This window comes from Sabethes cyaneus, chromosome 3 (assembly GCF_943734655.1).
Source record: "Sabethes cyaneus chromosome 3, idSabCyanKW18_F2, whole genome shotgun sequence".
Classification (NCBI taxonomy): Eukaryota; Metazoa; Arthropoda; class Insecta; order Diptera; family Culicidae; genus Sabethes; species Sabethes cyaneus.
This window is the reverse complement of record NC_071355.1, coordinates 186,890,728-186,916,098: the sequence shown is the minus strand read 5'-3', so window position 1 is coordinate 186,916,098 and position 25,371 is coordinate 186,890,728. Positions and strand designations below refer to the sequence as shown.

The following is a 25,371-nucleotide window of genomic DNA, read 5'->3' as shown; positions in this document are numbered from 1 at the left end:
TCATGTATACATACTATATGAAACATAAATACATGCTACATGCGTTGAATGCAACATTTATCAATGTAGTAACATTGTGTACGTCCAATCCTCAATGTATATTTCAGAGTTATTTCTATGTGCATTTGCAAACAATTTAACAAAATCAAGAACACGCACTACTTTCCTGTTACCTTACAAAAATTAAAGATTTTATAGCCAATCGTTTCATCACGCTGAAGGGACTTTACCAATTCAATCCCATTTTAACAACAGCACATCTTTTCAGTGATTAGTCTCTAAGTCTCGCGAAGTGAAATGAATTCTACGTTGCTACCAGCGCTTCCAATGAAACGTCAAACATACGCATCCATACAGAATTAAATTATAACCGAACACTACAGCTGTAGCGCATTTTTCCAACACAGGTATCAAATTAGCTTAGGTTTAATCGTCTCACCGTAAAGAATTGGCAATCTTTCGAGACAATGGACTTTGGTTATTTTTTCTGGCACATTTCCCTAACACAGACATCAAACTGAACTGGATTTAATCGCGTTCGAAAAAAATTTGTTGGTACGAGGGGGCTTTGTCACTCTTTCTGACGTACTTCCCAAGCAAGGACATCAAAATGGTTTAGGTTTAATCGCGGTGTTAGGAAATCTTGTTGAGATGAGGAAACTTTGTCACTTGTTTTGGTTTACTTCCCAAGCACAGATATCAAATTGGTATAGATTTAGATCATCGTAAAGACTCTTCCAACCAATCACGAAGCGAGGATTTCCAGTTGGACAATGCTTCATTTTTTTTAATTTTTCAATAGTACGTAATTTGAAATTAATAGGTTTCATTATTGGTGTGGATGCGTAAACGATTTTTCGATCGATTAGCGTAAAAATATTTACAATCGATCTGGAAACCGCTAAGCTATTAGCGCTCAAAATCTTTCATTTTTCGTGACGCTCTCATTTTCCGATTTTGTTGAATGACACCCTATCCCCAAACCTTGCCGTAAGACGTAGTCCTACGCCAAAAAGAGAGGTTGTCAAAAATGGTGATTTTTGGGACCAAGCAAAGCAAAGCAAAGCCTGGGTGCTACATTCCGTTATCGAAACTCGACCTTCTGTTTTTTATACGACAGACTTCGCAGCCAGCCGTTAGAGTGCAGGACAATTACAGGCGCAGTTGCTACGATCCTATTGACTCTAACTCTAACTCGAAGACCAGCAGTAGCTCGAAACGTCCGGACTAACTGGTATTTAAAAATCTTCATACTTGTTTCGCCGAAAAACGTCGATTAAATCGAACAAACATTGCGGTGGCGGTGATTATCTGAAATCAACACTATTTCAATAGTGATAGTCTATTTGTTTCGTTATTCTAAACCTTGTTACAAATAAGCTCTACAGCTGTACAGAACAAAGCGTCTCCATCAATTTTATCGAAAAAGGGGACGCCTGGTTATTTGTCAACCTGTAGAACCGAATCCCGTTAAAAACGGCGCGTTTTCTGTAATTTTTCAGAAAATTGTTACTATGAAATATATTTAACTATTGTAATATGTAGGTAGTATAAATATTCAGCTAACGTTGCCCAACTTTTCTCTTTTATACGTCACGCAATCAATTTTAGATAGGATTCGAATGAACGCCTGGCGTTTAAAAAATCCTAATAAACCAATATCAACAACAACAACGGCTTTAAGCCGACCAATTAGCTTCGAAGTTCGATCTAAGAAACCAGTCGTCGTACGCTCGAATTTCGGTTGAGTAGTGCTGCTAGAGTCAGTAGGATCGTTACATTAGCCTCGTAATTGTCCTGTACTCTAATAACTTGCTCCAAAGTCTGCCGATAAAGAAGGGTAATGCCTGAAGACGGTTATGCCCAAGGTTTTGCTTTTTATCACAAGTGTCACCTACACAATTATGTGGGCTAGTGTTTAAAAGGTTATAATATTATTCGCATCTGGTTTTAGTGAATTACTACTGATGTCATTTAATTTTAAGCGCCTTTTCTCGAATTAGCTTCAAGGCTCAAGCATTACTTGTTTGAATAAATCCAAACTGTTGACCAACGTGCGTGAACAGAAAAGTTATATATATTGGAAATTTTTACTAAAGCGGTATGAAAGCTACTATGAATTTTTAAAAAACAATACAGCAGGCAGCTTTATCTAGAGCATTAACTGTGTAAATCTTCTGGGAGCATAACATTCCCGGAGGGGGCTTTTAATAACTACATTTTCGTTAAATCTCATCTCTTTGTCCTTAGGGGCCATCCATATACCACGTGGACAGTTTAGAGGAGGGTGGGAAGTAAGGAAATGTCCACGCTTGTCCACGGAAGGGGGGGAGGGGGTATCGTAAATGTCCACGTGGACAAGTTTTTTTTTCATACCAAAAACAGAAATATTGAATTAATTATACATAACTATTGATCAGTGATTGTTTTTAGGGTCAAATAAAGTTTTATCTTCTGATGAGGCATATGTTGACGTAAACACATGAACCGAGCATTACGGAAGGATTCGTCTTCAGAAGATTTTACGAACCGCGTCGCATCGGAAAGGTCCTGTGTTGTGTTGAAGTAGACGGAAAAGCTGAGGTGCTCTAGTTAGACAGGGATGCTCTTGACGGAGAAGAATCGCAAAAGCAAAAGTCACAATAAAACTGACTTTCTTGCGGTTGATAATAATTCGCTGTAGACAAGATTACTATGAACAGAAGAATTCAGGTCCTAACACCTTGCATACGGATTTCAACGCTGCGGGAATTTGACAGAAAATGCACGGAAAAACTCAAATTTCCGCAGCAACTCAAAATTCGAATACATTGTGTCGGCCTTTAGACAGGAGCGTATGTTTTTTTATAAATACTGCATAAATCAAGTTGAAAACAAAATTTAGCACCATGCATTTCTGTTTTGTTAAATTACAGATAAGAAAAAAAATGTCCACGCTTGTCCACGGTGGGGGACGGGGGCGGTTGAAAATTGGTATTTTTCTGTCCACGTGGTATCTGGATGGCCCCTTATCGTTATTTAATTTAAATTTATCCAAGAGAACAATCAAAGCGCCATCAGAGTAATAACGAATTCCATAGTCAATATACAGAATATATTGTATAACAAGTTCTTCAGCACCTATTTTTGTTTAAATAAAGATAGAGATATTCAGATTTAGAAAATTTTGTCTTCCCACCGACAGTTAAATGTGAAACAGAAATGTCTGAATTCTTTCAACGACAACGTCAAGCCAGTAATATATGTCAACTAATGTTAATGGAAGCTATCAATATTGTCAATGTTAGCAATACTCACATCTTTCTTTTCCTTGGTAAACAGATATTGCGGAGATTCTGGTAGGAACATACACCCAACAGAGTATAAAATGCAGAATGCCAGTGCGATGTAAGTAACGGTAAAATAATCTAAATAGTAACATAAGATAAAACCTAACAGTATACCAAGATTGCAAGTGATGGATAAAATGGCCCCCAAAGCTCCACGGATTCTGCAATAAAAATAAAGGAAAAACACATTGTTATGTGAGGAGGTATTTTTTACTGGAATCTTTTCGTTGATAACTTACTTATCTTCCGAGATTTCAGATACAAACAACGGTATCACGGAGAATGTACCTCCACCAGCGAATCCGCCCAGAATTCTGAAGGTGTAGATCATCGTCAAGTCCTTTGCGAAGACAACGACGATCCAGCTAATCTGTTGAAAAGAAAAGTCGATCAGTTTCAAACTCCGATTAATCGTACTTTTGCGGTGTGATTACTTACCAGCTGCGCTACCCCGATCAGCATGAGGGCGGACTTTCGTCCGGCAATCTCCGACACCCAGCCGCATATCAGCACTGCCAGCACGCATCCTACCGTCCCGATGGAACCGATCCAGCCTGCTTCGGAGCTGCTGATACGGCCGGAAGTGAGCGGTGTGGCATCCGATAGCAGCAGCTCCAAATTCGGCGACAACCAGCCGATGGAGAGACCAAATATGAGCGTTGCGAGATTTGCTGAAAACGAGAAGCAAAAGTTCAAGATTAGATGCGGCCGTATTACGCAATGTTTACTTTCATTGGCGCACTGGAAGTGCACGTATGACGTATGTGTAATCGAACAAAGTTGGTTTAACAGCTACTACTGGCAGCATATAAGTATCCGTAAAGACTTTTTTTATTTCTCACGTATCTTAGAGCTCTCAACTTAATATTATTATCATATAAAATTTATGGCTTTACAGTGTCTGTCGTATAAAAGCGCATTCAAGCTGCGACCGGCAGCAGAATGTCATGGCTGTATTGTCCCATGGAATACGACGGCAACAAGGTCGAAGCCATTACGTGCTAACTAACATGCAAATATTAGCCCAGTATAATGACCTTATTGACTGATGCGACAACGATGACGATGGCGGCCGGCGACCTGAAGCTGAAAACTGGAAATCCGTTATCAGGAGCAAAAAGGGTGATCATCGTTGTTTACGCCAGACGACGGACACCTTGTACAAATTGGCACATAAGCCGGTATTCAAAGTGTGCACGATTTGCCGGTAAAATTATCACTGTTGAGTACCATTTCGCACAACAAATTATCGATTTTGATCTAAGTATTGGAAAGTACGGCATTTTGACACCAATTTTCGTGAGTGAATGAAAGATCCACCGTAAAAGAGCGTCTACTTACTACAAAAAATCTATTGAAGTGAATTATATTGAACTATCGATAGAATCAAAATACGTAGCCAGTGTAATTAGTCCCAAATTATCGTGAGTAAGCTTGGAGTCTCAGTCGTAATTGATATGAATGTTAGTGAAGATAACCTTTGCCACATTTTATTTATTTTCAAACTGACAGAATTCCGTTTACGCTCTATATGTGTGTATATTTCACAATTTTGCTTGATAAGCGCACACAGCGCTTACAATTTACGGAGCACTTCAGACTATTTTTTGCCAGCTTTATATTTTTCAAACCGTTTTACTTTCTTTTGCAGAGCAATATGGCTAATCGCTAGACATAACTAACGCACGAACTTAATTGTCCAGAGCCGTGCAACATACCTCCTTTTTATTCACCTATCGACTTCTTGCTAGACAAAAAATTAGAAGCTTTGACCCCATTATTTTTCCATCTATTTTCGGCTAGTTGACGTCGATCGATAGCATTTTCATCGGCACACGAGACCGCACACACGACGACGACGACGTTCAGTACATTGAACTATGTTCCGATTTTATCCTCTCCCATAAAAACGCATTACCTACTAACAACAACTGTGCGCTGCGCTGTGCCGCGCCGGTCGCACTATCGGATGCTGCTGCTGGTCGCATCGCCTAGAACCAAACCCAGACCACCCCACCAAAACCCACCGCCCGGCACGGCACGGCAGGCTACTTCCCCAACTTCGATTACCTACTAACTTTCCGTTTCGTTCGTTCGTTCGTTCGTTCCGTCATCATCTTCGTCGCCGCACGTTTCGCCTCGCCTATCCATACTACTATTTCGTTCGGTTAGCCATCTGTACTATCGGCTCTCGCCCGAAGAGTTGACCTCTTTTTTTCTCCTTGCCGGCTTTTTCTTTCGTTTGTCAATTGTAAAATGCCGTTTTCACTTTCATACGCATTGTCGTCTGCTGTGTGTTACAGCGGCCTGGCGGCGGTTGGTCTCGTGAGCAACCGTCGAATGGAGCGACCGTAAACACGCATTGGTTTTCTCTTCCTTTCTTTCTGTTTTTTGCGTGTCACGCCGAATTTCTCCCCCAAATATGTGCCCTAATTCGGGCAAGCTTTCGAAAGATAGTACAGGTTTTGGGAAGAAAGATAATACTTTGCCATTTGTGAATTGTTGCTTTTTACATTAGGTTTTTCTAATGATGCTTTATTATTTTGTTGTGTTACCAAACACAAAATAATTTATAATTATTAATATAAATTATTTACTACCAAAAAGTCAAGGACGTACAGAAAGATTTGCATGATTTGTAGCTTTTCTATACGCATAAATACGGGTATGTGTGAGATACGTTTTTTTTTCAACGCCATTTCATGCATGGGAAGAATGCTTAAATGGTAAACAACAGATAAAACGCAAAAAATGCAAAATATCATAATAGCACACGAGAAAATTCCGAACTGCTGTCTGACTCCGAAATTATGCACGATTAACGAAAACCTGTTGAGCAAAATTGCTACTCATATTTTAAAATAAATCGTACCACAAACCAGTTTTGAAACATTCGAATCAATGCTAGGGTAGAGCAAACTATATTTAATCAATTGAATGAATTGGAGTAATCTATGAATGCTTGCTAAAGTTCTTTTTCTCGTCAAACTGAATCAAGTTTAGAGAATGATGAGTTTTTTACATCTGTCGATAATTTCGAAAGTAATCCTACGCCATGAATGTTTATAAATCATACAAACTTTATACATTTTGGTCCACTGGGAAAACCTTTTTGGTTTCCACGAATTTCGATTCTGGGCCAGCCACCTTACGCTCGCTTCTAACATCCACTGCTCTAACATCGTTCTCCGACAGAGCGTGTCCAATTAGGATGGGGTTGCCCTCAAGAGCATCGACATCTGTCAAGGTTTCCTCTGACCGTCTCCTTTGCTAGTCACTCATGCGGTATTCGTATTGCATATTAAGTTCATCATAACTTGTCAACAAGACATCACGAATCGGGAACCACGCCTTTGTACTACGTCTTACTTAAAATTGATCTTTTCTTTGGTTCAGTGTAATGATCGGCGATTGGTTTGTAACAAAGCTCTCGCAAATCATATTTATTTATAGTCCAAGATTTGTGCATATTTAAAACCTTTTTGCCTCGTTTTAGAGTCGTGATAAAACTAATTTAACACAGCTGAAGCGATTTTCTGTAAGTTTTTACTTAATTTGCTTATTTTTCTTTTGTAGAAGGCAAGTATCATCAGTTGTCATCGAGTTTTATTCTAACGACATCCTTACCGGTACCCACGTTATTGCACATGTTAAACGGGAATCAATCTTCTTTTGCTTCAGTCTAGGGTTGTAAGTGCGAAAACAATAAAAAATAGAAAGATCTTTTCAACTAAATGGAGTTTGAGACCAAATATGCAGCATTCGATGTCAAACTCGTCGACAAAATGAGAATTCCGGATCGCGATCGTCTTTCAAAACGTCACCGCGGCGACTTAAAAGCTAACCCTAGATGGTACATTCCGTTCGAAACTTTACCTCCTGTTTTTGTTTAACGGTCATCGTAGCCAGCTGTTAGACTACAGATCCATTGCAGGCCTAATGCTACGATTCTATTGACTCTAATAACTAGGGCCGGCGCTACCCAATTTATCGCTCCACGCAAATTCTCAAAATGGCGCCCCCAGAACAAACGAAAAACAGCCGGCGTTGCTGTGTGCAGACATTTTATTACTTACACACTCGCAAACGCACAGTCTCGTAGTGTCTTTCTGCATAACCACTCACGAGACAAACAACTCGTGAGCAGCCAACTGCCCGTGAGGGCTAGCGGTACACTGAGATACAGATTTTGCATTACTTTTTGTTTTCGTCTTCGTCATACGCCCTAGATTCTACACGCGGATAGGAGTGCGAGTCCTCGCGAGTGATCGGTATCAGTTGCTCAGGCTGCAATAACGTGCGAGAGCGACGACCGTGGCTGTTAGCTAAATGCACACTCGCAAAGGTCGTTACAGTGCATGAATAACCAAGAGCGAGAGTCCGACAGGAATGCTTATGCCGACGTGTTTACTAGAATGAGTAAGGCTTCGCAACGCTGGTCACTGTCAACCGCCATTTCTTTTGAATAATTGTTGGTTTCTTGAAACCCATTATTAGAAATGATAAACCTTCAAAAGTGAAAAAGTTCGGTTCATATTTCCTGTTACTTCAGAAACTTCGTCCTCATACCTTGCCGCTTCGTCGAAGATGAATCTGCTGATTGCGGATTCTGAAGAGATTCGAAAATCTCTCCCGGAAAATTTCTAAATAATTTAATATCATCAATGCCACTTTCCCACCACGTTTATCTGAGTGTTTTGAATGTTGTGTTTTGTTGCGAATAGATTTTCATCAGGAGGAGGTGGAGCGCAAACGGAAAGCGAAGAATGGCGTAGGCGTATGAACCATGCACTACAGGCACTACTTGGAATGATTCTCAAAGTACACTTGTCAAAAGTTGGTAGAGTACGATGGGTCGGTCACGTCGCAATACTACCGGATGTGCATGCAGTAAATCTGTGTTCTCTTCTAGAACTTCATCGGCCTTATGGGCCCTTATACACGTGCGCATATGTTGGTTTGGAAACGAATAAATTGTTGGCGCGTCATTCAGGTTGAGCGACAAGCCCAACTTCTTCTTTGGCCTGCTTAGTTCGAGGCGCTCGTACACAGGCGAGAGTGTTGACCGAACATGAATTCACCAACATTTTCGGCCAACATGTTCGAACGTGTATGAGGGCCTCTGGGAATAGAGAGACCCAACTTATTAGAAGGCTCGAGCAGGTTGAAGCCGATTTGTTTGCGTCGAGATGCTCAACGAATTGGCAGCAAATAGCCCAGGACCCAATACAGCGGACAGTAACTCTAGATACACCACTTGCCATCCCGGTTTTACGCTGCTAAAGGAGAAGGAAGAAAGTTTTTTATTAACCTCTTATTTATTTAATGCTACAGTTTTATTTAATGTAGGCGAAATGGCGCCCCCTTGAAGTGGCGCTTCAAACAGCTGCTTGTTTTGCTTAAGGGAAGCGCCGGTCCTGCTAATAGCCTCTCCCAGCCGATATTCGAATATACGACGATTGGCTTGTTAGATAAGCATCGCACCTCGTAGCCAACTGGGTGGTGGACTTTGAGCCTATAAATAAACCGGCGACCGGCACTAGATTCATTGAGAATCGCTTAACTCTTTTGGCCACTTCCTCACCGAAGTATTATTGGGTGTATTTCTTGCATTTTATCCATGTCGTCTGGAGAATGGTTCGGGAAGGTTTGTAAACCAAAGCAACTATACGGGAAGACGTATTATCAGTAGAAGTCACGCACACCATGCACTTTACAAAGATGTGCGTTCGAATAACCTAAACCTCCGTACAAAGTGCACCATGCACAAAACGCCAATTCCACGGGTTGTGCTCTGTGAGTATGTAACAGACACTGCTGAAAGCATGCAGAGGTTTTTGTCAGAAGGTTCTAAGCAGGGAATCAAAAATCACTAACGCACAAGAGACAAAGATGTTGTCCCTATTTCAAAATGCTGCGACAATGCATGATGAAAATTTGTCACTATTGCATGGAAGTTAGGACAACAACAAGTTATCGTAGCTGTTTATCGTGGATACAGATGTTTTATGACAAATATGTTGTTGCCTGCGAGAAAGACACACTGCTGTATGCAATACTTATTGTACACAACAAAAGCAATCCTAATCATGTCACACTAGGCCGTATGAATAAAAGAGTTAGAGCAAATGCTCCCATCAGATTTACACGAGAAAAGCGAAGCAAACTGTTCTATTCATACGACCTACTGTGTCGGCTGGGGCAGTCTTGGATAGTTACCAAGGTAACGTTGTACGCCAGACTTTGGATCAAAGCAAGCTAATCATTTTCTTAAGGTTTTTGTAGTTAGTCCCTTTTGTTCAAGTTGCTGATAAAGTATTGTCTTTTACCAGCCGACTTGCGACAAACACATATTTTATTGCATACCTGCTTCACCAAGAACAAGCGCTTGTGAGAGCGAGTGTGTATCAAAATATATTCTCACCGAAAGTTGTCATTCTCACTGCTGTGAAGGGACATTCATTTGTCCTATTATTTTGTTATCGTGATACATTCTGGTGCTACGTCTGTTTGTTTTATAGACAAAAAATAACTGGTTTATTGCTATTCGTTATTGTCGGTTATTTCTGCGTATGAACAAAGCTATTTTGATTCCCTGGTTCTAAGAATCATTTTTGGTGACGTGCCAGAGAACGGTGTACGGACAGAATGAACTACGAGTTGGGGTATCTATACGGTGTGAAACCAATATTCAGAAAGTAGTTAAAACTGACGAATGTGTAGTGCAGGAAATGTAGCTAGAATGCTGGATAATTATTCTGTAAAAAAAACTTTCGCATCGAATCCGGCAGGACCAAGACGAAGAGGAGCGTAGCGAGTAAGATGACAATACCAGCTAGAGTAAGATTTAACGAGCACTAGGATTGGTTGCCAAAAGGCTGGATAATGCGTACCGTCGATGCCTCGCGTACCGCGTAGGCATAAAATAAATCTCACAGTGGCTATCAGCCATTTCTATTAATATTTTTTGAAACGGTAGTTCTTTTACAATTGACGAAGGTGCGGTGGAAGAAAGTAATGAAAATTTCAGAGCCATTTCTATTCCTACCTCCTCATTGTACCAACCGAGATACGAGCAACTTTAGCAACCTTCATTCCCAAGCAAAACTAAGGTCGTATGCCGTTTGGAAAAAAGGCACTCATGCGAATGCAGATTTGTGTAACGAGGAATATCCTTCAGTCTCTTCTCATGATAGGCGCGGTCCTTGACGGTTCGACGGCTCTTGAACCTACTAAAGGGTTATACTCCGGGTTGGGAGCAGCTCACAATAGCGTATGATTCGAAGTGGGCGACTGAATTAAGAAATGTGTTACCTTCGCATTAAATCTAAGAGCTGGGAACGGGCTTTGTACTGATGGGCAGAATACAGGATCAGGCGGTGGACTGGAAGGCAATCAACGAGAGGATGTGTCTATTGAAGATAACTAAAGGGTCATTGTTTCCAATTCATCATCATAAACGTGCACTGTCGTGCACACGAAGATAGCCCCGACGACGAGAAGTAAGCGTTCTTCGTGCCGCTGGAGACTACATACGACAGCTGTTCGCTACATCAAGATCGTCATCGAGGATATGAGCGCCCATGGGTTTAGAGCCTGCCGACACAAACAATAGCGGCCAACGGTGTGTGCTCTAAACAATTGACAGTATAGGTACAAATCGCGACAAAAAGACTAGCTCGGTTAAACATTAGGCAACTAGACAGCCCGCAAATTGCCGTGAACTACGCACGCCTGCGTCTGCTCAATGAAGCCCTACCTTCACTGGTGCTTCGGCCGTGAATACAGCCGCAATTGTTGGGCTACCTAACCCAGCCCGAGTGCTCAAAATGACTGCACAGTGATCCAAGAGGACAAAAAATGGAACTTTTCGCTAGAGCCTTTTACTTTCATTTTAGCAATATAATGTTGAGCAATACAATGTCTTCGCAACAATTGCTCGTATGAATACCCCCCCATCATGTAATAACGACAAATGTTAGTCATGGCTTTCTAAAATAAAAATAAAAAAAAATAACTTTTTTGTGTTAGGAAATATACGCATAGTTCTTCGGCAAAGTTGTAGCAAATGAAAAAATAAGCAACTTTGCTGAAGAAAGGATATTTCTATCTCTATCAGGCGATGAGCTATAGAGTATTTTCTTAAGAGGTTAAAGATTAGCTTTAGCTTTAGTTAGTGGTATTTTATAGGAATAAATGGTTCACGGAAATTAGCACTTAAAACACACGTGTTTGCAGAAGGATGAAAATCTGTTTAGGAACTTATCGACCATTTAAGCTTTATTTTTCCTTAACTTCACAACTCAGCAGGGGGTATATTTATGCCGTACTCGAATATGGGTGCACCCATGGGTGGGGACAAGCGGCACCTATACAAGTTTGTAGTACTTGACCAACCCAAGTAACAATTTGGGTTTTATTACACTCTTATTATGGCATTTGAGGCCAAAATTGGTCATGAAAACCGCCATAAGAGTACAATAAAACTCACATTGTTGCTTAGGAAAGCTTCAAGGTGGAACACTGAAGAAAAAATATAGCATGCATATGAGATACCTTGGCAGAAAGAGGTCCAAGAGACTTGCTGCCATCTACAGAAAAGTGAGTTTGGAGTACTTCGATAACTTCCTAGAACGATATATTGCTGTAAAATGCCACTAACTAAGTATGTAGAACTAATTTTTAAAGAACTTCCTAAGAAAGGTCTTTATAGCTCAGCACCCGATAGAAATAGAAATATCACTTTTTCAGCATAGTTGCATACTTTTACATTTTCTACAACTTTGAAGAAGAAACCATATCTATATTTCATAATACAAAAAAGTTATATTGCTTTTAATTTCATTATAGTAAGTCAGAGCTAACTTTTGACACATTCAGATTACGAGGGGTATTCATACGAACAAAATATCCGAAGACACTGTATTCCTAAAACGGAAGTAAAAGACACTAGGGAAAAAGTTCCACTTTTCGCCCTATTGGACCACTGTGGACTGGTTTGACGGGTGATGGAGAGCCAAAAGAGTTGGGAAAATTAAGCTAAGTATTTATGCCAGAAAGAATTTGGCCAAGTTTCAACAAGCGTAGAATGAGTTTACCATCGTCCTGAAAAGGGAATATGAGGGACCGTAGCAAAACAGAGATCGTGAAGAGCTAAAACGACTATTCTGCGCTATCGATACGCGATAGTTCTGTGAGAAGGTGAAACAGTCTCGTAAAGGATGCACACCGAAGCCTGATACGTTTATGGACGAAACCACTTCACAAACATGATGGGCAGATGGAAGCAGTTCTTCGATGAGCACCTCAATGGCGATATAACTGAACGAGGCGCAACGGAAGTTAAACTAGAAGTGCCTACAAACGACAACCCGTGTGCCGGCTCCCGATATCGAAGAGATTCGGCGAAAAATTGGAGAGCTGACGGCTGGCAGAGCCGCCGAAAAGGACCGTCTAGCGTAAGAACTCTACAGAAACTGTAAGAAACCAATAGCTTTTCATTGGATAATTTCCAGGATTTGGGAGCAAGATAAACTACCCGAAAAGTGAATTGATGGTATGGTTTGGCCCATCTACAAAAAGGGCGATCGACTCGATTACTGTAATATCCGTGGCATAACGCTGATTTACGCCGTCTACAAGGCGCTCTCTCAGACTTCGTTACGTCGTCTATCCCCAATGACAAGAGAATTCGTAAGACAGTACCAGGCGGACTTTTTGGGTGCCCGTGCTACTACGGATCAAATTTTCACTCTCCGACAAATTTCAGAAATATCTGGAATACCACATGGCCACGCATCATATTTTTATGGATTTCAGGGCAGCATACGATACAATCGACCGAGAATAGATATAATGCACCGGAACGGTTGTCCCGACAAACCGGCCCGGTTGATCAATGCTACGCGAGAATATCATCAAAGCTGGGGCGAGCGATGTGCTATATACGTGTTTTGGGGGCACTTTTGCGTCCCTTAAAAACGCGCAAAGGGTTGCAACATGGTATGGACTGCCCTGTATGTTATTCAACATCGCTATTGAAGCTGTGTTGCGGGCATCGAAATGAGAGAAACGATCTTCGGCAAAAGCAGCAAGCGTCTAGCCCTCGCAGACGCCCTTGACATCATTACTAGAAACCTTGGGATGGCGGAAGTCATATGAAGCAACCCAAGTAACAATTTGGTATTTATTTCACTCTTATGATGGTATTTAAGACAAAAATTGGTCTTGAAGACCACCATAAGAGTACAATAAAACTCATATTATTGCTTGGGAAGGCATAGGTGCTACACTTCGTTTTCGAAACTTGACCTCCTGTTTTGGTTTAACATATTTTGCAGCCAGCTGTTATAACAGGCCTTGTACTTCAGGATGAGTGCGGGGCTAGTGCTATGATCGAACATACGACGACTGGATTGTTAGACCAGCGTCGTTCCTCCAGGCCAACGGCAGACTAAATAAAGACGAAAGCCTCGAGGATTGCGTTACAAATTAATGCGTCGAAACAAATATAAATATATACATAAAGCAAGAGGCCCAGAGAAAATATCAGTCGTCTCCCACGAACATTGACTGTCGATCGCGATACATTTGAAGTGGTTGATGAGTTCATATATTTGGGATCTCTAATCGTCGCCTACAACAATACGAGTAGAGACACTCAATGACGCATTCAAGCTGGAAGTCAGATCTACTTTTCCTCCGCAAGACGCTTCGATCAAGGAGCATACGTCATCTTACGAAGCTGACGATGATACAAAATACTAATTAGATCGGCCGCGCTTTGCGGACTTCGGACTGTACGTGTACTTGCGTATTCGATTTTTTTTGGCGGAATACATCCTGAAAATGGAGGCAGGTGGGACTCGCATCCACGTTCTTCCTGTTGGTGTGCGGGTATGTTTTACTAAATAAACTACTGCTGCCCGTTATATTAGGTAATCTAATACCTAGTAATATTTTATTCTCTAAATCTATCATTCTACATTTGCACCACACACTCCTCTTGCGACGATATTCTTTTATTTTTGTGATAGTAGAATAATAGAATTGGAGATTAAAATAATACTGGATATTAGATTACCTAATATAACGGGCGGCAGTAGTTTAGTGAGTAAAACATTCGGGTACCAACCGAAAGAACGTGGATGCGAGCCCCACCTTCCATTGCACAACCCAATATATTTTTGGCCTATGGCGAAATTTTCCAGTTCATCCAATTAATCATTCTTTGCAACAGACACTTCTTCCCTTTCCAAAAAAGGGTTTACGTCACGACCGCGTATGTGAGCGTGAGTATGTTTGTTTGTATGTTCCGCCATAACTCCAGAATGCCTTGACCGTTCTCTACCAAACTTGGCACACATGTTCCTTGACATAAGGGAATCCACACTAGGGGGTTGGGAAAAACACGGGGTCCCTAACACGGGGGGGGGAGTCATAACTCCAGAACGCCTTCACCGTTCTCCACCCAATACACATGTTCCTTGACATAAGGGAATCAGCACTGAGGAATTGACAAAAGTGGGGGGTTTTGACATAAAAGAATCAGTGCAGGAGGGTTGGCAAAAGAGGAAGGCGGTCTAATACAGGGGGAGGAAGGTTCAAATGGGAAAAGGGGTGCGTTTCTTTGGCATTTGGAATGATAGCAGTTTTACAAGTTTTCTGAATTTTTGAAAAGGGGAATATGGTGGCCTTTAACCAAGTTCAAAGATTCAAATATTCAAAAACGTTAAAAAGGCGTTGTGTCGATTTACAGAGCTTGCTAATTTGCGTTTGTGTTAGTGATTTGTTTTCTCCTCAGTTTGAAACCCCCTACAACAGCGCGCTCATGGAAAAACCAACAACAGCTGCAACAAATCGCGTGTACGTATACGCGACGTAGTGTGCGTACAGTAGCTGTCAGCAATCTCAACAGGGATTACCGAGAAGAAGACAGATTTACAAGTGGCTGGTGGACAACAGGACAGGGAGTAGACACATTGAAATGAAGAAAAAATGTTTTGTTTCCTGCATTATGAAAATTTTCGTCACCACAGATGTACAAGTGACTGAGAGACAAAGGGGCCCCGCGTAAGATCGAGTGATACAGCTAGTAAGTAAATAAAAGGAATGAAAAATCATAGCATGCTTTTATTATGAGCTTTCTCACTGACTGGGATTTTACCTCAATTTCTTTAAAATTCGCCATTTTGATTAAATGATCGGCATTCGAAGCTAATACGAATCATATGCGTTTACAGTAAAGAGCTTTTACAATATTAGGTCTTAAACCTAATATCAAAATAAAAGTTTTAAAAATATTGTTGAAATTTTAGGCCCCATGAAAAATAGTTCCCATTTTAGTTCCCCCGGTTAAAAATATTTCACTGTTTTCTTCAAGTATCAAAAATTGGCTGAACAGCACCTTGAACTAGGGGAATAAAAAACAAAGAATACATGTATTGTTTTCAACATACCCGAGATGTATATTTTCAAATTAGTCTACATGTTAATACATATATTTGTTGAGCCGAATCGCTGAAGAATTCGCGAATTCACATGTAGAGAAGGCCTCCAATGTAGTTTTCATTGAGTGCTCTTGAATTGCCACAATACGGATAGGAAGCAAAATGGAAACAAGAGAGCAGCAAGGTTATTTGGATAAAAAGAATTTTCAGTTTCCTTTTGAAAAAAAAACAGACATTTGGATACATGTACATGTATATGTAAGTATATGCTATGAATATGTTAATTGCTCATAATTAGCAAGGCGGCCAAAAAATACACTTTTATCAGTTGGCAAATTATTGAAATTTGTTTTGATTCAACAAGAGAAACGAACTGAATGGGGTTTCCTCTCCTATTTTTGGCCGTCTAGAATTGAATTATACCACTTAATGCCCATCAACCTTTTTTCAGATCTTTGTTTTGTTCGGCGTCTTCTAGCCTTCGGTATGTAAATAATTATAATTTTAGTTTTTTCGGCATCGAATGTATTTAAAGAGATTTCATAATAAAGCAGCAGAAACACAAACTGCAAGAGAGTATTACTGGCAATAACCCATCGATCCGCGATAATTTAAGTGGTTGAAAGAAGTCAATAACACTTTCAATTTTATGCCCGGCAAACTGAATTCAGATTGAAGAATCGTGTTTTTTTTTTGTATAGATTTAATGTGGAATTTTTATAGCTTTGCTTAATTATGAAATGCAAACATTGCTCTGGTTGTCATTCGAGCATGAGAAAACGCAGCATTAGCTAGGTAGAATCAATTTATTCCAGTTCAACCGGTTCCAAAGTGCCTCAACCGTACGGCCGGCTGGTCGATCCAATATTTCCTCTGCGCCTAATTCATTGAATGGCGCGTGCGCTGATTGAATTAAAATCGCTTGGCGCTTCGGTTGCAAGTGTGCGTAGCTAAATGCGAGCGAGCGTGCACATGTTACTTGCTATCGGACTGATCCGAAACGCAAGATGCACTTGATGTGCTCCGCGCTGCACTGCACCGCGCACTCGCGGGTAATCATGAGTAAAATTCACGGCATGTGTGAGTGTGTCGGTCGGCAATAGAAAAGTGTAAATGTAACACCGCCAGTTCCGTTGATACACATGTTCAATTAACATCGGGGTCCGCCATAAGGTAGGTTCGTGCAAAGCGCCATCCATCGCCACGGACTGACTGACTGACTGATATACCGTCGCCACACATTGCGCGACGCTTGCTTGAGGACACGGCCTTGCCTAATTGGTCGCGGAGGGAACTAATTATTCTGTCAGCTGGTCGTCGGATTGCTCGCCGGTATCAACCGACTGCTACTAGTCTTAGCGCACTTCTGTAATAGGATGTGAATCGCGCAGAGACCGGCAGCCTGCACCAAGTGCAGGATTGATCTATCATCGTTCGTTGGTAGGCATGAAATCATCAACCGATTGTTATGCAACGTTTCTCTTGTGGAGCATAAGTTTATGGATGGAGAAAGATATTTCATAATGACGGCTGAGTGCGTCATTCGACATCAGAAGCAAAAAAAAAGAAGTCTGGTTATAGTAAGTAGTAATTTGAACAAGATTGAATCAATCAAAACTAGAAATTGTATGGCCAGGCCATACTAAAAATTTAACAACCTTCATCAATACTAATTACTATTTTCTTGGTCAATCAAGTTTTTCTCATGCCTCGGAACATTTTAGAAGAAATGCCCTAAATAGCTCACTGGCTTAGGTTCGGTCTTTTCACACGTAATCCTGTTGAAAGCCTTACCCCCTTGTTGAAAATCAAAATCGTACGAGGGAAAATGTTATATAGGTAGAGGTACAGCTGCCTAGTTTCTCATGTGGCACGTTTGTGGTTCCATTCAGTGCCAACCGCGCGCACACACGGAGTTCAACCGGTTCGATGTACCCTCCAGAGTGGACGATTGATGCGAAAGACCGATGGCGATAGTCGCGACGCGATTCGTATTATTTAATTTATTATAATCACGTCCGCCGCCTATGAATCTAGCGCTAAATCCATGGCGGGCAATCACTGCCACGTACAATGGCCACTGAATTAGAAGTGGACCGCACTATCGGTGTCCCAGAAGTGCCCAGCCCGATCGTTTTGCTGCTAGTTCTGATCAACAGCCATAGTCGATTTTCGAAGTTCATTTGGAGTTTGTGATGATTAGGTATATTGATTTATGCGGCTTTGTACCCGATACATAGTTGCACCGGAGTGGGCATGGTCCCAAATCACCGACGTGCCCAGGTTGGAGCACACTGGGGCACGTGTTACGCCTTCTCTGCAGAAATTTAATGTAAAATAAAATAATTTCTGTAAACCAAAAGACTGCAGTTTTTTATTTAACGGGTCAATATTTTTGCAATAAGTAAATTAATTGCGTTGAAATAGTTCCAGTTTCAAGTCCAAATTGAAGTAGAGTTATAAATTAAATTTCAAGTTTCGAATTCAGTTATAATTTCATGCACAATTTCAACACCCATTTAAAGTGCAATTCCAAATCTAGTTTCAAGTCCAATTCCAAATACATTTTCAAATGCAATTGATATCCAATTTCAATTCCTGCTTCAAGTTGAAGCAGTTCAATTTCAATTTTGCTTTTAAATGCAAAAGCGAAATGTAGCAACAAGGCTTTGCTTTGCTTACCGACAAATCTTCGGAAATCGGAGCATAATTCAACTGCGTGTTAGCGCGTGTTGTTGACTTCTACTGATAGATAATAAATATCGAGAATAATAATACCTTTCATTTGGTATCAAAATCATTAAAATCGGTTCAATTGTTCAAAAGTTATGACCCCAAAAAAAGTTCGGCGAAACGGCGATTTTTGGAGCCACCCTATCTTAGAAACATTCACTCCAAAACGCTAAATAAAAATATATGGGCCTAAAATTGGTTGAAAATGAATAAGTTTACAAAATTTGAACAAAATAGGAGCACTTTTAAATGTTGATAGATCTTTTTTTCATAAAATTCTGAGTAAGTTATAACATACATACACATATATACAACAACATATAAGTTGTTGTTGGTTTGTGTAAGCACAAGTAAAAGTAAGTTGTAAGGGGAAAGATTATTCTTCAACATAAACTTAGCCTGTTGAAGGTCTACTTCATAGGTTTCGCCATTCTAATGCCATTCTATTTGATTCATATCAACAAAATTTTCTCGAAAAAATTTCATCAATTTTTATTAGTTCTCGGGTAATTTTTCAAATAGGCCTATGTGACAATGAGAGATTCTCTTCACGTCTCCTCTCTTCCGCTTTTCATGGCTATATAAATGCATACAAAAGAAAATTTTCAAAACAATTAGCTAACTAGTGACTCCGGCAACCGGTTCATGCAAAGCTGATGTGTTGAAATGCAGAAAACTAGTATCGCCATAAAAAAGCGGAAGAGAGGAAACACGAAGAGAATCTCTCATTGTAACATAGGTCTATTTGAAAAGATACTCGAGAATTGATTTTTCACTGGTAAAACCATTTCTTATGAAATTCCGCAAATATATTCGCAGTGTTAAAACCTCCCGTTCAAAAAAGAAATTAAATTAACCCATTATGACCCGGGTATACCTAAATTTGGACCAAATGAAGTGAAACTCTGTAATCTATTATATTATGGCTCGAATGTGTCGGGAAACGCAAAATCGTCATTTGGAATGCTTTCAAGGCCAAAATATCGCAGGTTAAATATTTTATAGGCTTAGTTTCAAACAAACAAACCACAAAGTTTTTTACAGATTTCTTATCGAATTTTGTGATAGACTTTACATATAAATACTAATTTACATGTCAGATAATGTTTCGTCACTAAATGTAGACTTTTTCATGCGTTTTGGAGACAAACATTTTTTCGCCATTTTTTCAACTTTTTTTCCGCCATTTGTCACAACTTTGCACTGTTGAAAATACAGATGAAATGACAAAAACTGACAAATTATATCACACACACATCAGATTGATGTCTTATCTCTCTTGTAGTGATATATTAACAATGCTAACTATTGAAATTCAGTAGTAAACAGGTTTTGAAGACGAGGTATGATATATCATACGCTGGGTCATAATGGGTTAATTATTTTGGTTAATATTGTTATAAATTATTGTAAATGTTGTACACTAATGCTCATAACTTTCAAATGACGCGTTTAATTGAAAAATAATTCATTAGTGCTCTATGCAGCTATATTACCTTTCAAATGAGACTAATAGTGCATAAATCGGTTATGGTATCTCTGAGAAATAGGCGATAATCATTATCTAGTCATGACACGTATTTTAAACATAACTTTTAAACTGCTTGTTTCATTTCAATAAAACTTTCTTGAAAATCTATTGACAGCAAGAGCTTTCATTTGACGCTAAAATCGTTGAAATCGGTTATGTGGTTCCGGAGAAAATAGTGTCTCGTAGATTTTGCTCATAACTTTTAAACGAAACAGCGGACCGTGATATAATTTAAGAATGGTATTTTGTGGAACAACTAAAAGCGACTTTGCGTACATTATATGCTGGGTAATTTATTTGCTTAGGGAGTCCGTCTTACTCTGTCTTACCCTTACCCGTGTTTTTCGACCAAGTTCTAAACCTTCGTCATAGTATAACAAAAGTACAAAACAAAAATGAGACAGAAGGAGAAAAAACGGAAGAAGAATGAAGGATTACGTGACAAAAGCTGGAAAAACGGGATAGAAAAAAAGAATAACGCGAAAGAAAAAGAGAATAAAAATGAGAAAAACGAAAGGACAAACGTCACACGAGGGAAAACGGGCCATAAAGAAAAGTAGGAGGGCTGAAAATGGAAGAGGAAAAGAGGGAATACGAGACAAAATCCGGAAAGATTTTGAAAAAGATGAAGAGCGGAACACGAAAAATGAGAAAAAGAAAGAAACATCGTTAAGAAAATAAAGAAAATGCTGATAAATTTGACAGAAAAGGAGAATAACGGGACAAAAAAGTGAAAAAACGGGATCGAAAAGGAGGATTGGGAAAAGAGAAAATACGGGAACAAAAAATGGAGGAGTTCTTCCAGTTATTATCCGATTCCTGTATTGGATAGATAATAACTGGAAGAACGGAACTGACGAAAACGAATAACGGGATAGAAACAAAAAAGACGAAAACTGGGAGCAAAAAAAAATGAAAAACCTTGATCGGGACAGAGTATGGCGCGAGAGAAAAAAAGAAAACCAACAAAAAACCGAGAAAGCAAAACGAGAAAAAGGGAAAACGAGAGCAAACGGGATATTTAAGAGAAAGGTGGGACAAATGGTAAAGAGAGGCAAAACAGGAGATTATATAGAAAAGGAAAGCGAACGGAAGAGAAAAAAAGGAAAATGAGACAAAAGAAAGAAAAATGATAGAGAAAATGAGGAAAAAGTGGTGAAAAATGCATATAAAATCGAAAATAAAACGGATAGAAAAAAGAAAAAAGGGAATTTTGGAGTAAGAGAAACAAGAACAAAAAAAAAAAGAAAATTGAAAGCAATAAAGAAAATGCAAGACAAAAGAGGACGGAAATGAAAAAAACAGAACGTGACTGAAAAGGTAGACATAATAAGAGGAGGAAAGGGGTCAGTCCCGGCGTGGTGGTTAGCATTGACGCTTCTCACGCCGAGAACCCGGGTTCAAATCCCAACCCCGCAGAAGTAACGAATGACCCAAGCTAGGTAAAGTGACTATAATCTAACAAAAAGAAAAAAAAGAGGAGGAACGGAGCAGATTAAAGGGAAAAAATAAAAAAGGAGTCACAAAGAGAAAAACGACGAAACGGTACTGCAAACGACAAAAATCGAAAAGGAAACGAAAAAAAATCAGGATTGAAAAACAGTGAACAAAAAAAATAAAAACGAGAGGAAAAGGAAAAGAAGGAAAACCAGACAGATAATAGAGGGAGATGAGGCAAAAACAAAAAAAAAGAGAAATCGAGAGGGAAAAAGAAGGTAAACGAGACAAGAAAGTAAACCAAAAAAGAAAGGAATCGTGAGATAGTAGCAAAAAACCCGATAGAGAAAAAAGAAGAAAAGGGTAAAATAGAAGAGGTAAAGAGGGAAAGGAGATTGAAAAGGAAACCCGGAGAGGGAAGGGAAAAAGAGTGCCAAAAACAGAATAAACAAGACAGAAAAGACGGAAAACGAGGCACAAAAAATAGAACAACGTAACAGATGAAAACGAAAAACGAGATGGAACGTAGATAAAATGAGTTAGAAAAAGACGAAAACTGGAAATGAAAAAAGGGGATAAAGAGAAAAGAAAAGATGGAAAGCGGAAAAAAAAAATAAAACCGAATGAAACACATTAGGAAAAACAGGACCTCAGCCCTAATCCTTTCTCACTTTTTCTTTATTTTCGAATAAGAAAAATTTGGACAGAAAACAAAGGCAAACGGAACAGTGAACCACGGAACAGGGAAAAAATAAAACAAGAGAAAAACAAAAAATAAACGGAAGTCACGTTACGAGCAAAACCCAGAAAAACGATGCAGAAAAGGAGAAATAACGGAACAAAATGTGAAAAACAGAACTGAAAAGAGAAAAACGGAATAGAAAAGTGGTAAAACGTGTGAGAGATTAGGACGAAAAATGTCTATTCTGATTTCAAATGTCATGTCCGGTTTCCCAACATCAAGCTCAAATTATGAAAAATTCAATTCTAATGTATTGTCCTGTGTCAAAATTAATTTTAAGTTCAACTACTTGTTAGGTTTCAAGCATAATTCTCCACCTGATTTTTGAATGGGTCCTAACTGCAAATGAGAGATTCTCTTCGTATCATTTCGACGCAATTTTTCTTAACGGGTAGCTAGCTCATGACGCCCGCTATCATTTCACGCGAAAAGGATGCGTTCAAGTGTATTTACATCATGTTGATAAGCGTAAGAGAGGAAACACGAAGAGAAACTCTCATTTGCAGTTTGAACCTATTCAAGAATCAGGCCAGAATTCCAATTTAAAGTCAAATTTAAAGTCTGATTTCAAGTCTAATTTCAAGTAGATTATGAATTCCAATTTCAAATGTAATTCCAAGCATAATCTCCAGTTTAATTCAAATCCATTGTTTGTCCAATTCCTAATAACAAATCAAATAACTCTAAATTAAGGTCCATTTTCAAATTCAATTACCAGTTCAATGCGAAAAGCAAAGCAAAGCCTTTTGTATGAACGCCCTTATAAGAACTTGACCCTTCTTTATCGACAGATTTCGCAGCCGGTTATCAGAGTACAGGAAAACTACGGGGCTAGTGTAAAAATCCTATTGATTCAATAGCGGCACCACCCAGTCAAGAGTCGAACATACGATGACTGGCTTGTTAAACCAGCATCGTACTCCGGAGCTAACTGGGCGGGCAGTTCAACATGAAGAGAAGTCTACTATACAGCCGTGTTTCAAATTTGATTTTAAATCCTATTGCACCTGAAGGTCCACAGTTTTTAAACCAATCGATCAATATTATTGTGATAATAGTTTCTCCATCTTCGTTTTTTGGAAAAGGAGAAAGTGTCCGATGCGAAGAATTGAATAAGCTGGAAAATATCGATATAGACCAAAACTATACCGCGTTGTGCAATGGAAGGTGAGGCTAGCACCCACGCCCTTTCGGTTGGTACTCGAATGTTTTACTCACTAATCTATTGCCACACGTTTTATTAGATAGTCGAATACCTAATTTTGTTTTATTCTCCCAATTTTATCATTCCCCGTATGTGTAACTAATATAATATAACTAATAACTCCGGAGTGATTCGCAACTAGCAACTTGTAAACAAATCGTTTTATTACACCATTAGTCTTGAAAAGATCGATAATATCCATGGCAAGAGTCCTTTCTTCTGTAGTAATCGATAGAAACATTTAAAATACATTTTGGATGGGCGATAGAAGTGTTTAATCAAAACAAAAGACAATTTAAAGTTTAGCCCTTTTCATTGGTATGAAGTAACAGGCTTATTCGCAAATCGTTTTGTAAACAGGCGATATTTAATAAAGAGGAAAACTGCATTGTTTTCAACACATAGACGCATGCAAACAGGCAAAACAGTAATAAAAAATCTGAATAAGTGGGTGAATCTCATTGTCAAAATGCTTTGAGGAGCATTTTAAAAGGACCAAACTAGAAGACATAGATTTTAAGCATAAATGCACAGATTTAAAGTAGTATTGTTGGGAAAGTATAAGATTCTACACCAATTTATGTCTTTAAACTCGATTTTTCTCACTTTCATTTAAATTGTGATTTGAAAATCGTATCGAAAACCGAAAAGTGATATTCTTCATTGTTTACATTTTGCTAGTTGCACCCTAATCGCAAATCAATCTGGAACTTATTTAACGGGCGGCAGTCGATTAGTGAGTAAAACATTCGGGTACCAACCCAAAGTGCGTGGGTGCGAGCCCCACCTGCCATTGCACAACCCGATATAACTTTGGTCTATATCGATATTTTCCAGTTCATTCAAATAATCATTCAAATACTTTCTTCCTTTGCAAAATAGTTTACCTCATGACCGCGTATAGTCATATATGAGTCGCCATCTTACGATTACTCCGTTTTTTTCCAGAGCAAAACATTCTTCTGTAAGGTCGGCTGCCCCACCTTTTGTTTTTGTCTGGTACACGCTAATGATGGCAAGTGCAATTTGAAGTCCAATGTTATGCTTAATTATAAATTAAATTTTAGATCCAATTTCAAGTATAAGTTGAAGTTAAATTTTAAGATCTATTTCGAGCCCAATTTCAAGTCCGATTTGATGCCTGATTTAATTTCAATCCCACTTTCCGTTGATATCTGGGCACGCCAGTGTCCAAAATCATCGTTAGTAAGTGTAGCTACCATAAAATAACTAGCACAGGAAACGACGAATGTGTCGAACCAGAACGACTGACAAACGAATTGTCCGCGTACAAAGGGAATTTAATCGTACGTGATCCTTGTCCCCGTCAAACAAACGAACTGGATGTTAGATTTTTAATGCACCCAAAACATCTTGATCCTTGGGCGGGCCCAATTCGAATGAACACCATTCGAACTCGCAATGAGTTGGCGGCAATCGGCCGAATTTCCGGTGCCAAAATTTGAAAAGTTTGAAATTCAATTAAGCCAACACAATCTACTACTCGCCATCTACTCGTTTCGCCCAAACCAGTCCAGGCGGAACGAAACGCATGAAGAATTGGTTTCATTTTTGACTGTATTTGAAATGAGTTAGAGTCTACGGCGGTGTCTCGTCCGTCCGTCGGTCCATCCGTCCATCGTTTCGGATTCGGAATAAATTGGGCGCTTTAAAAAGTGTGTCTGCCTATCTTTTTGCCTGGGTGTAAATATTTGTTTTGGCGTGTTGCTGCAGACACATAACGGCAAGAGCAGATTGTGACGCAGTGACTGGCTGGCTGGTAGTAGATAGTAAATGGAATAAAATCACTATAAAGTCGCTTTGTAACTGGTTTAGAAATCGTTCCGCAAGACCGGTTACATTTGATGACATTTTACATCGCCGGATTTGTAAACCAATTTCCCAATATGAAAATATGTAAATTTTGGACACGAAAGCGAAAGTTG

At 39.5% G+C, this 25,371-nt stretch overlaps 1 protein-coding gene across 8 annotated transcripts in view; it reads right to left on the bottom strand.

Moving 5' to 3' along the window:
• The window catches only part of LOC128741600 (facilitated trehalose transporter Tret1-like), a 546,799-nt gene that overhangs the window by 7,908 nt on the left and 513,520 nt on the right, over positions 1-25,371 (bottom strand). For all 8 annotated transcript variants that reach the window (XM_053837540.1, XM_053837534.1, XM_053837537.1 and 5 more), the window contains exons 3-5: positions 3,768-4,000; positions 3,569-3,699; positions 3,298-3,490 (exon numbers count right to left, since the gene is read on the bottom strand). In XM_053837540.1, coding sequence (XP_053693515.1) covers positions 3,298-3,490; positions 3,569-3,699; positions 3,768-4,000 — 557 coding nt within the window. The remainder of the gene's footprint in view (positions 1-3,297; positions 3,491-3,568; positions 3,700-3,767; positions 4,001-25,371) is intronic.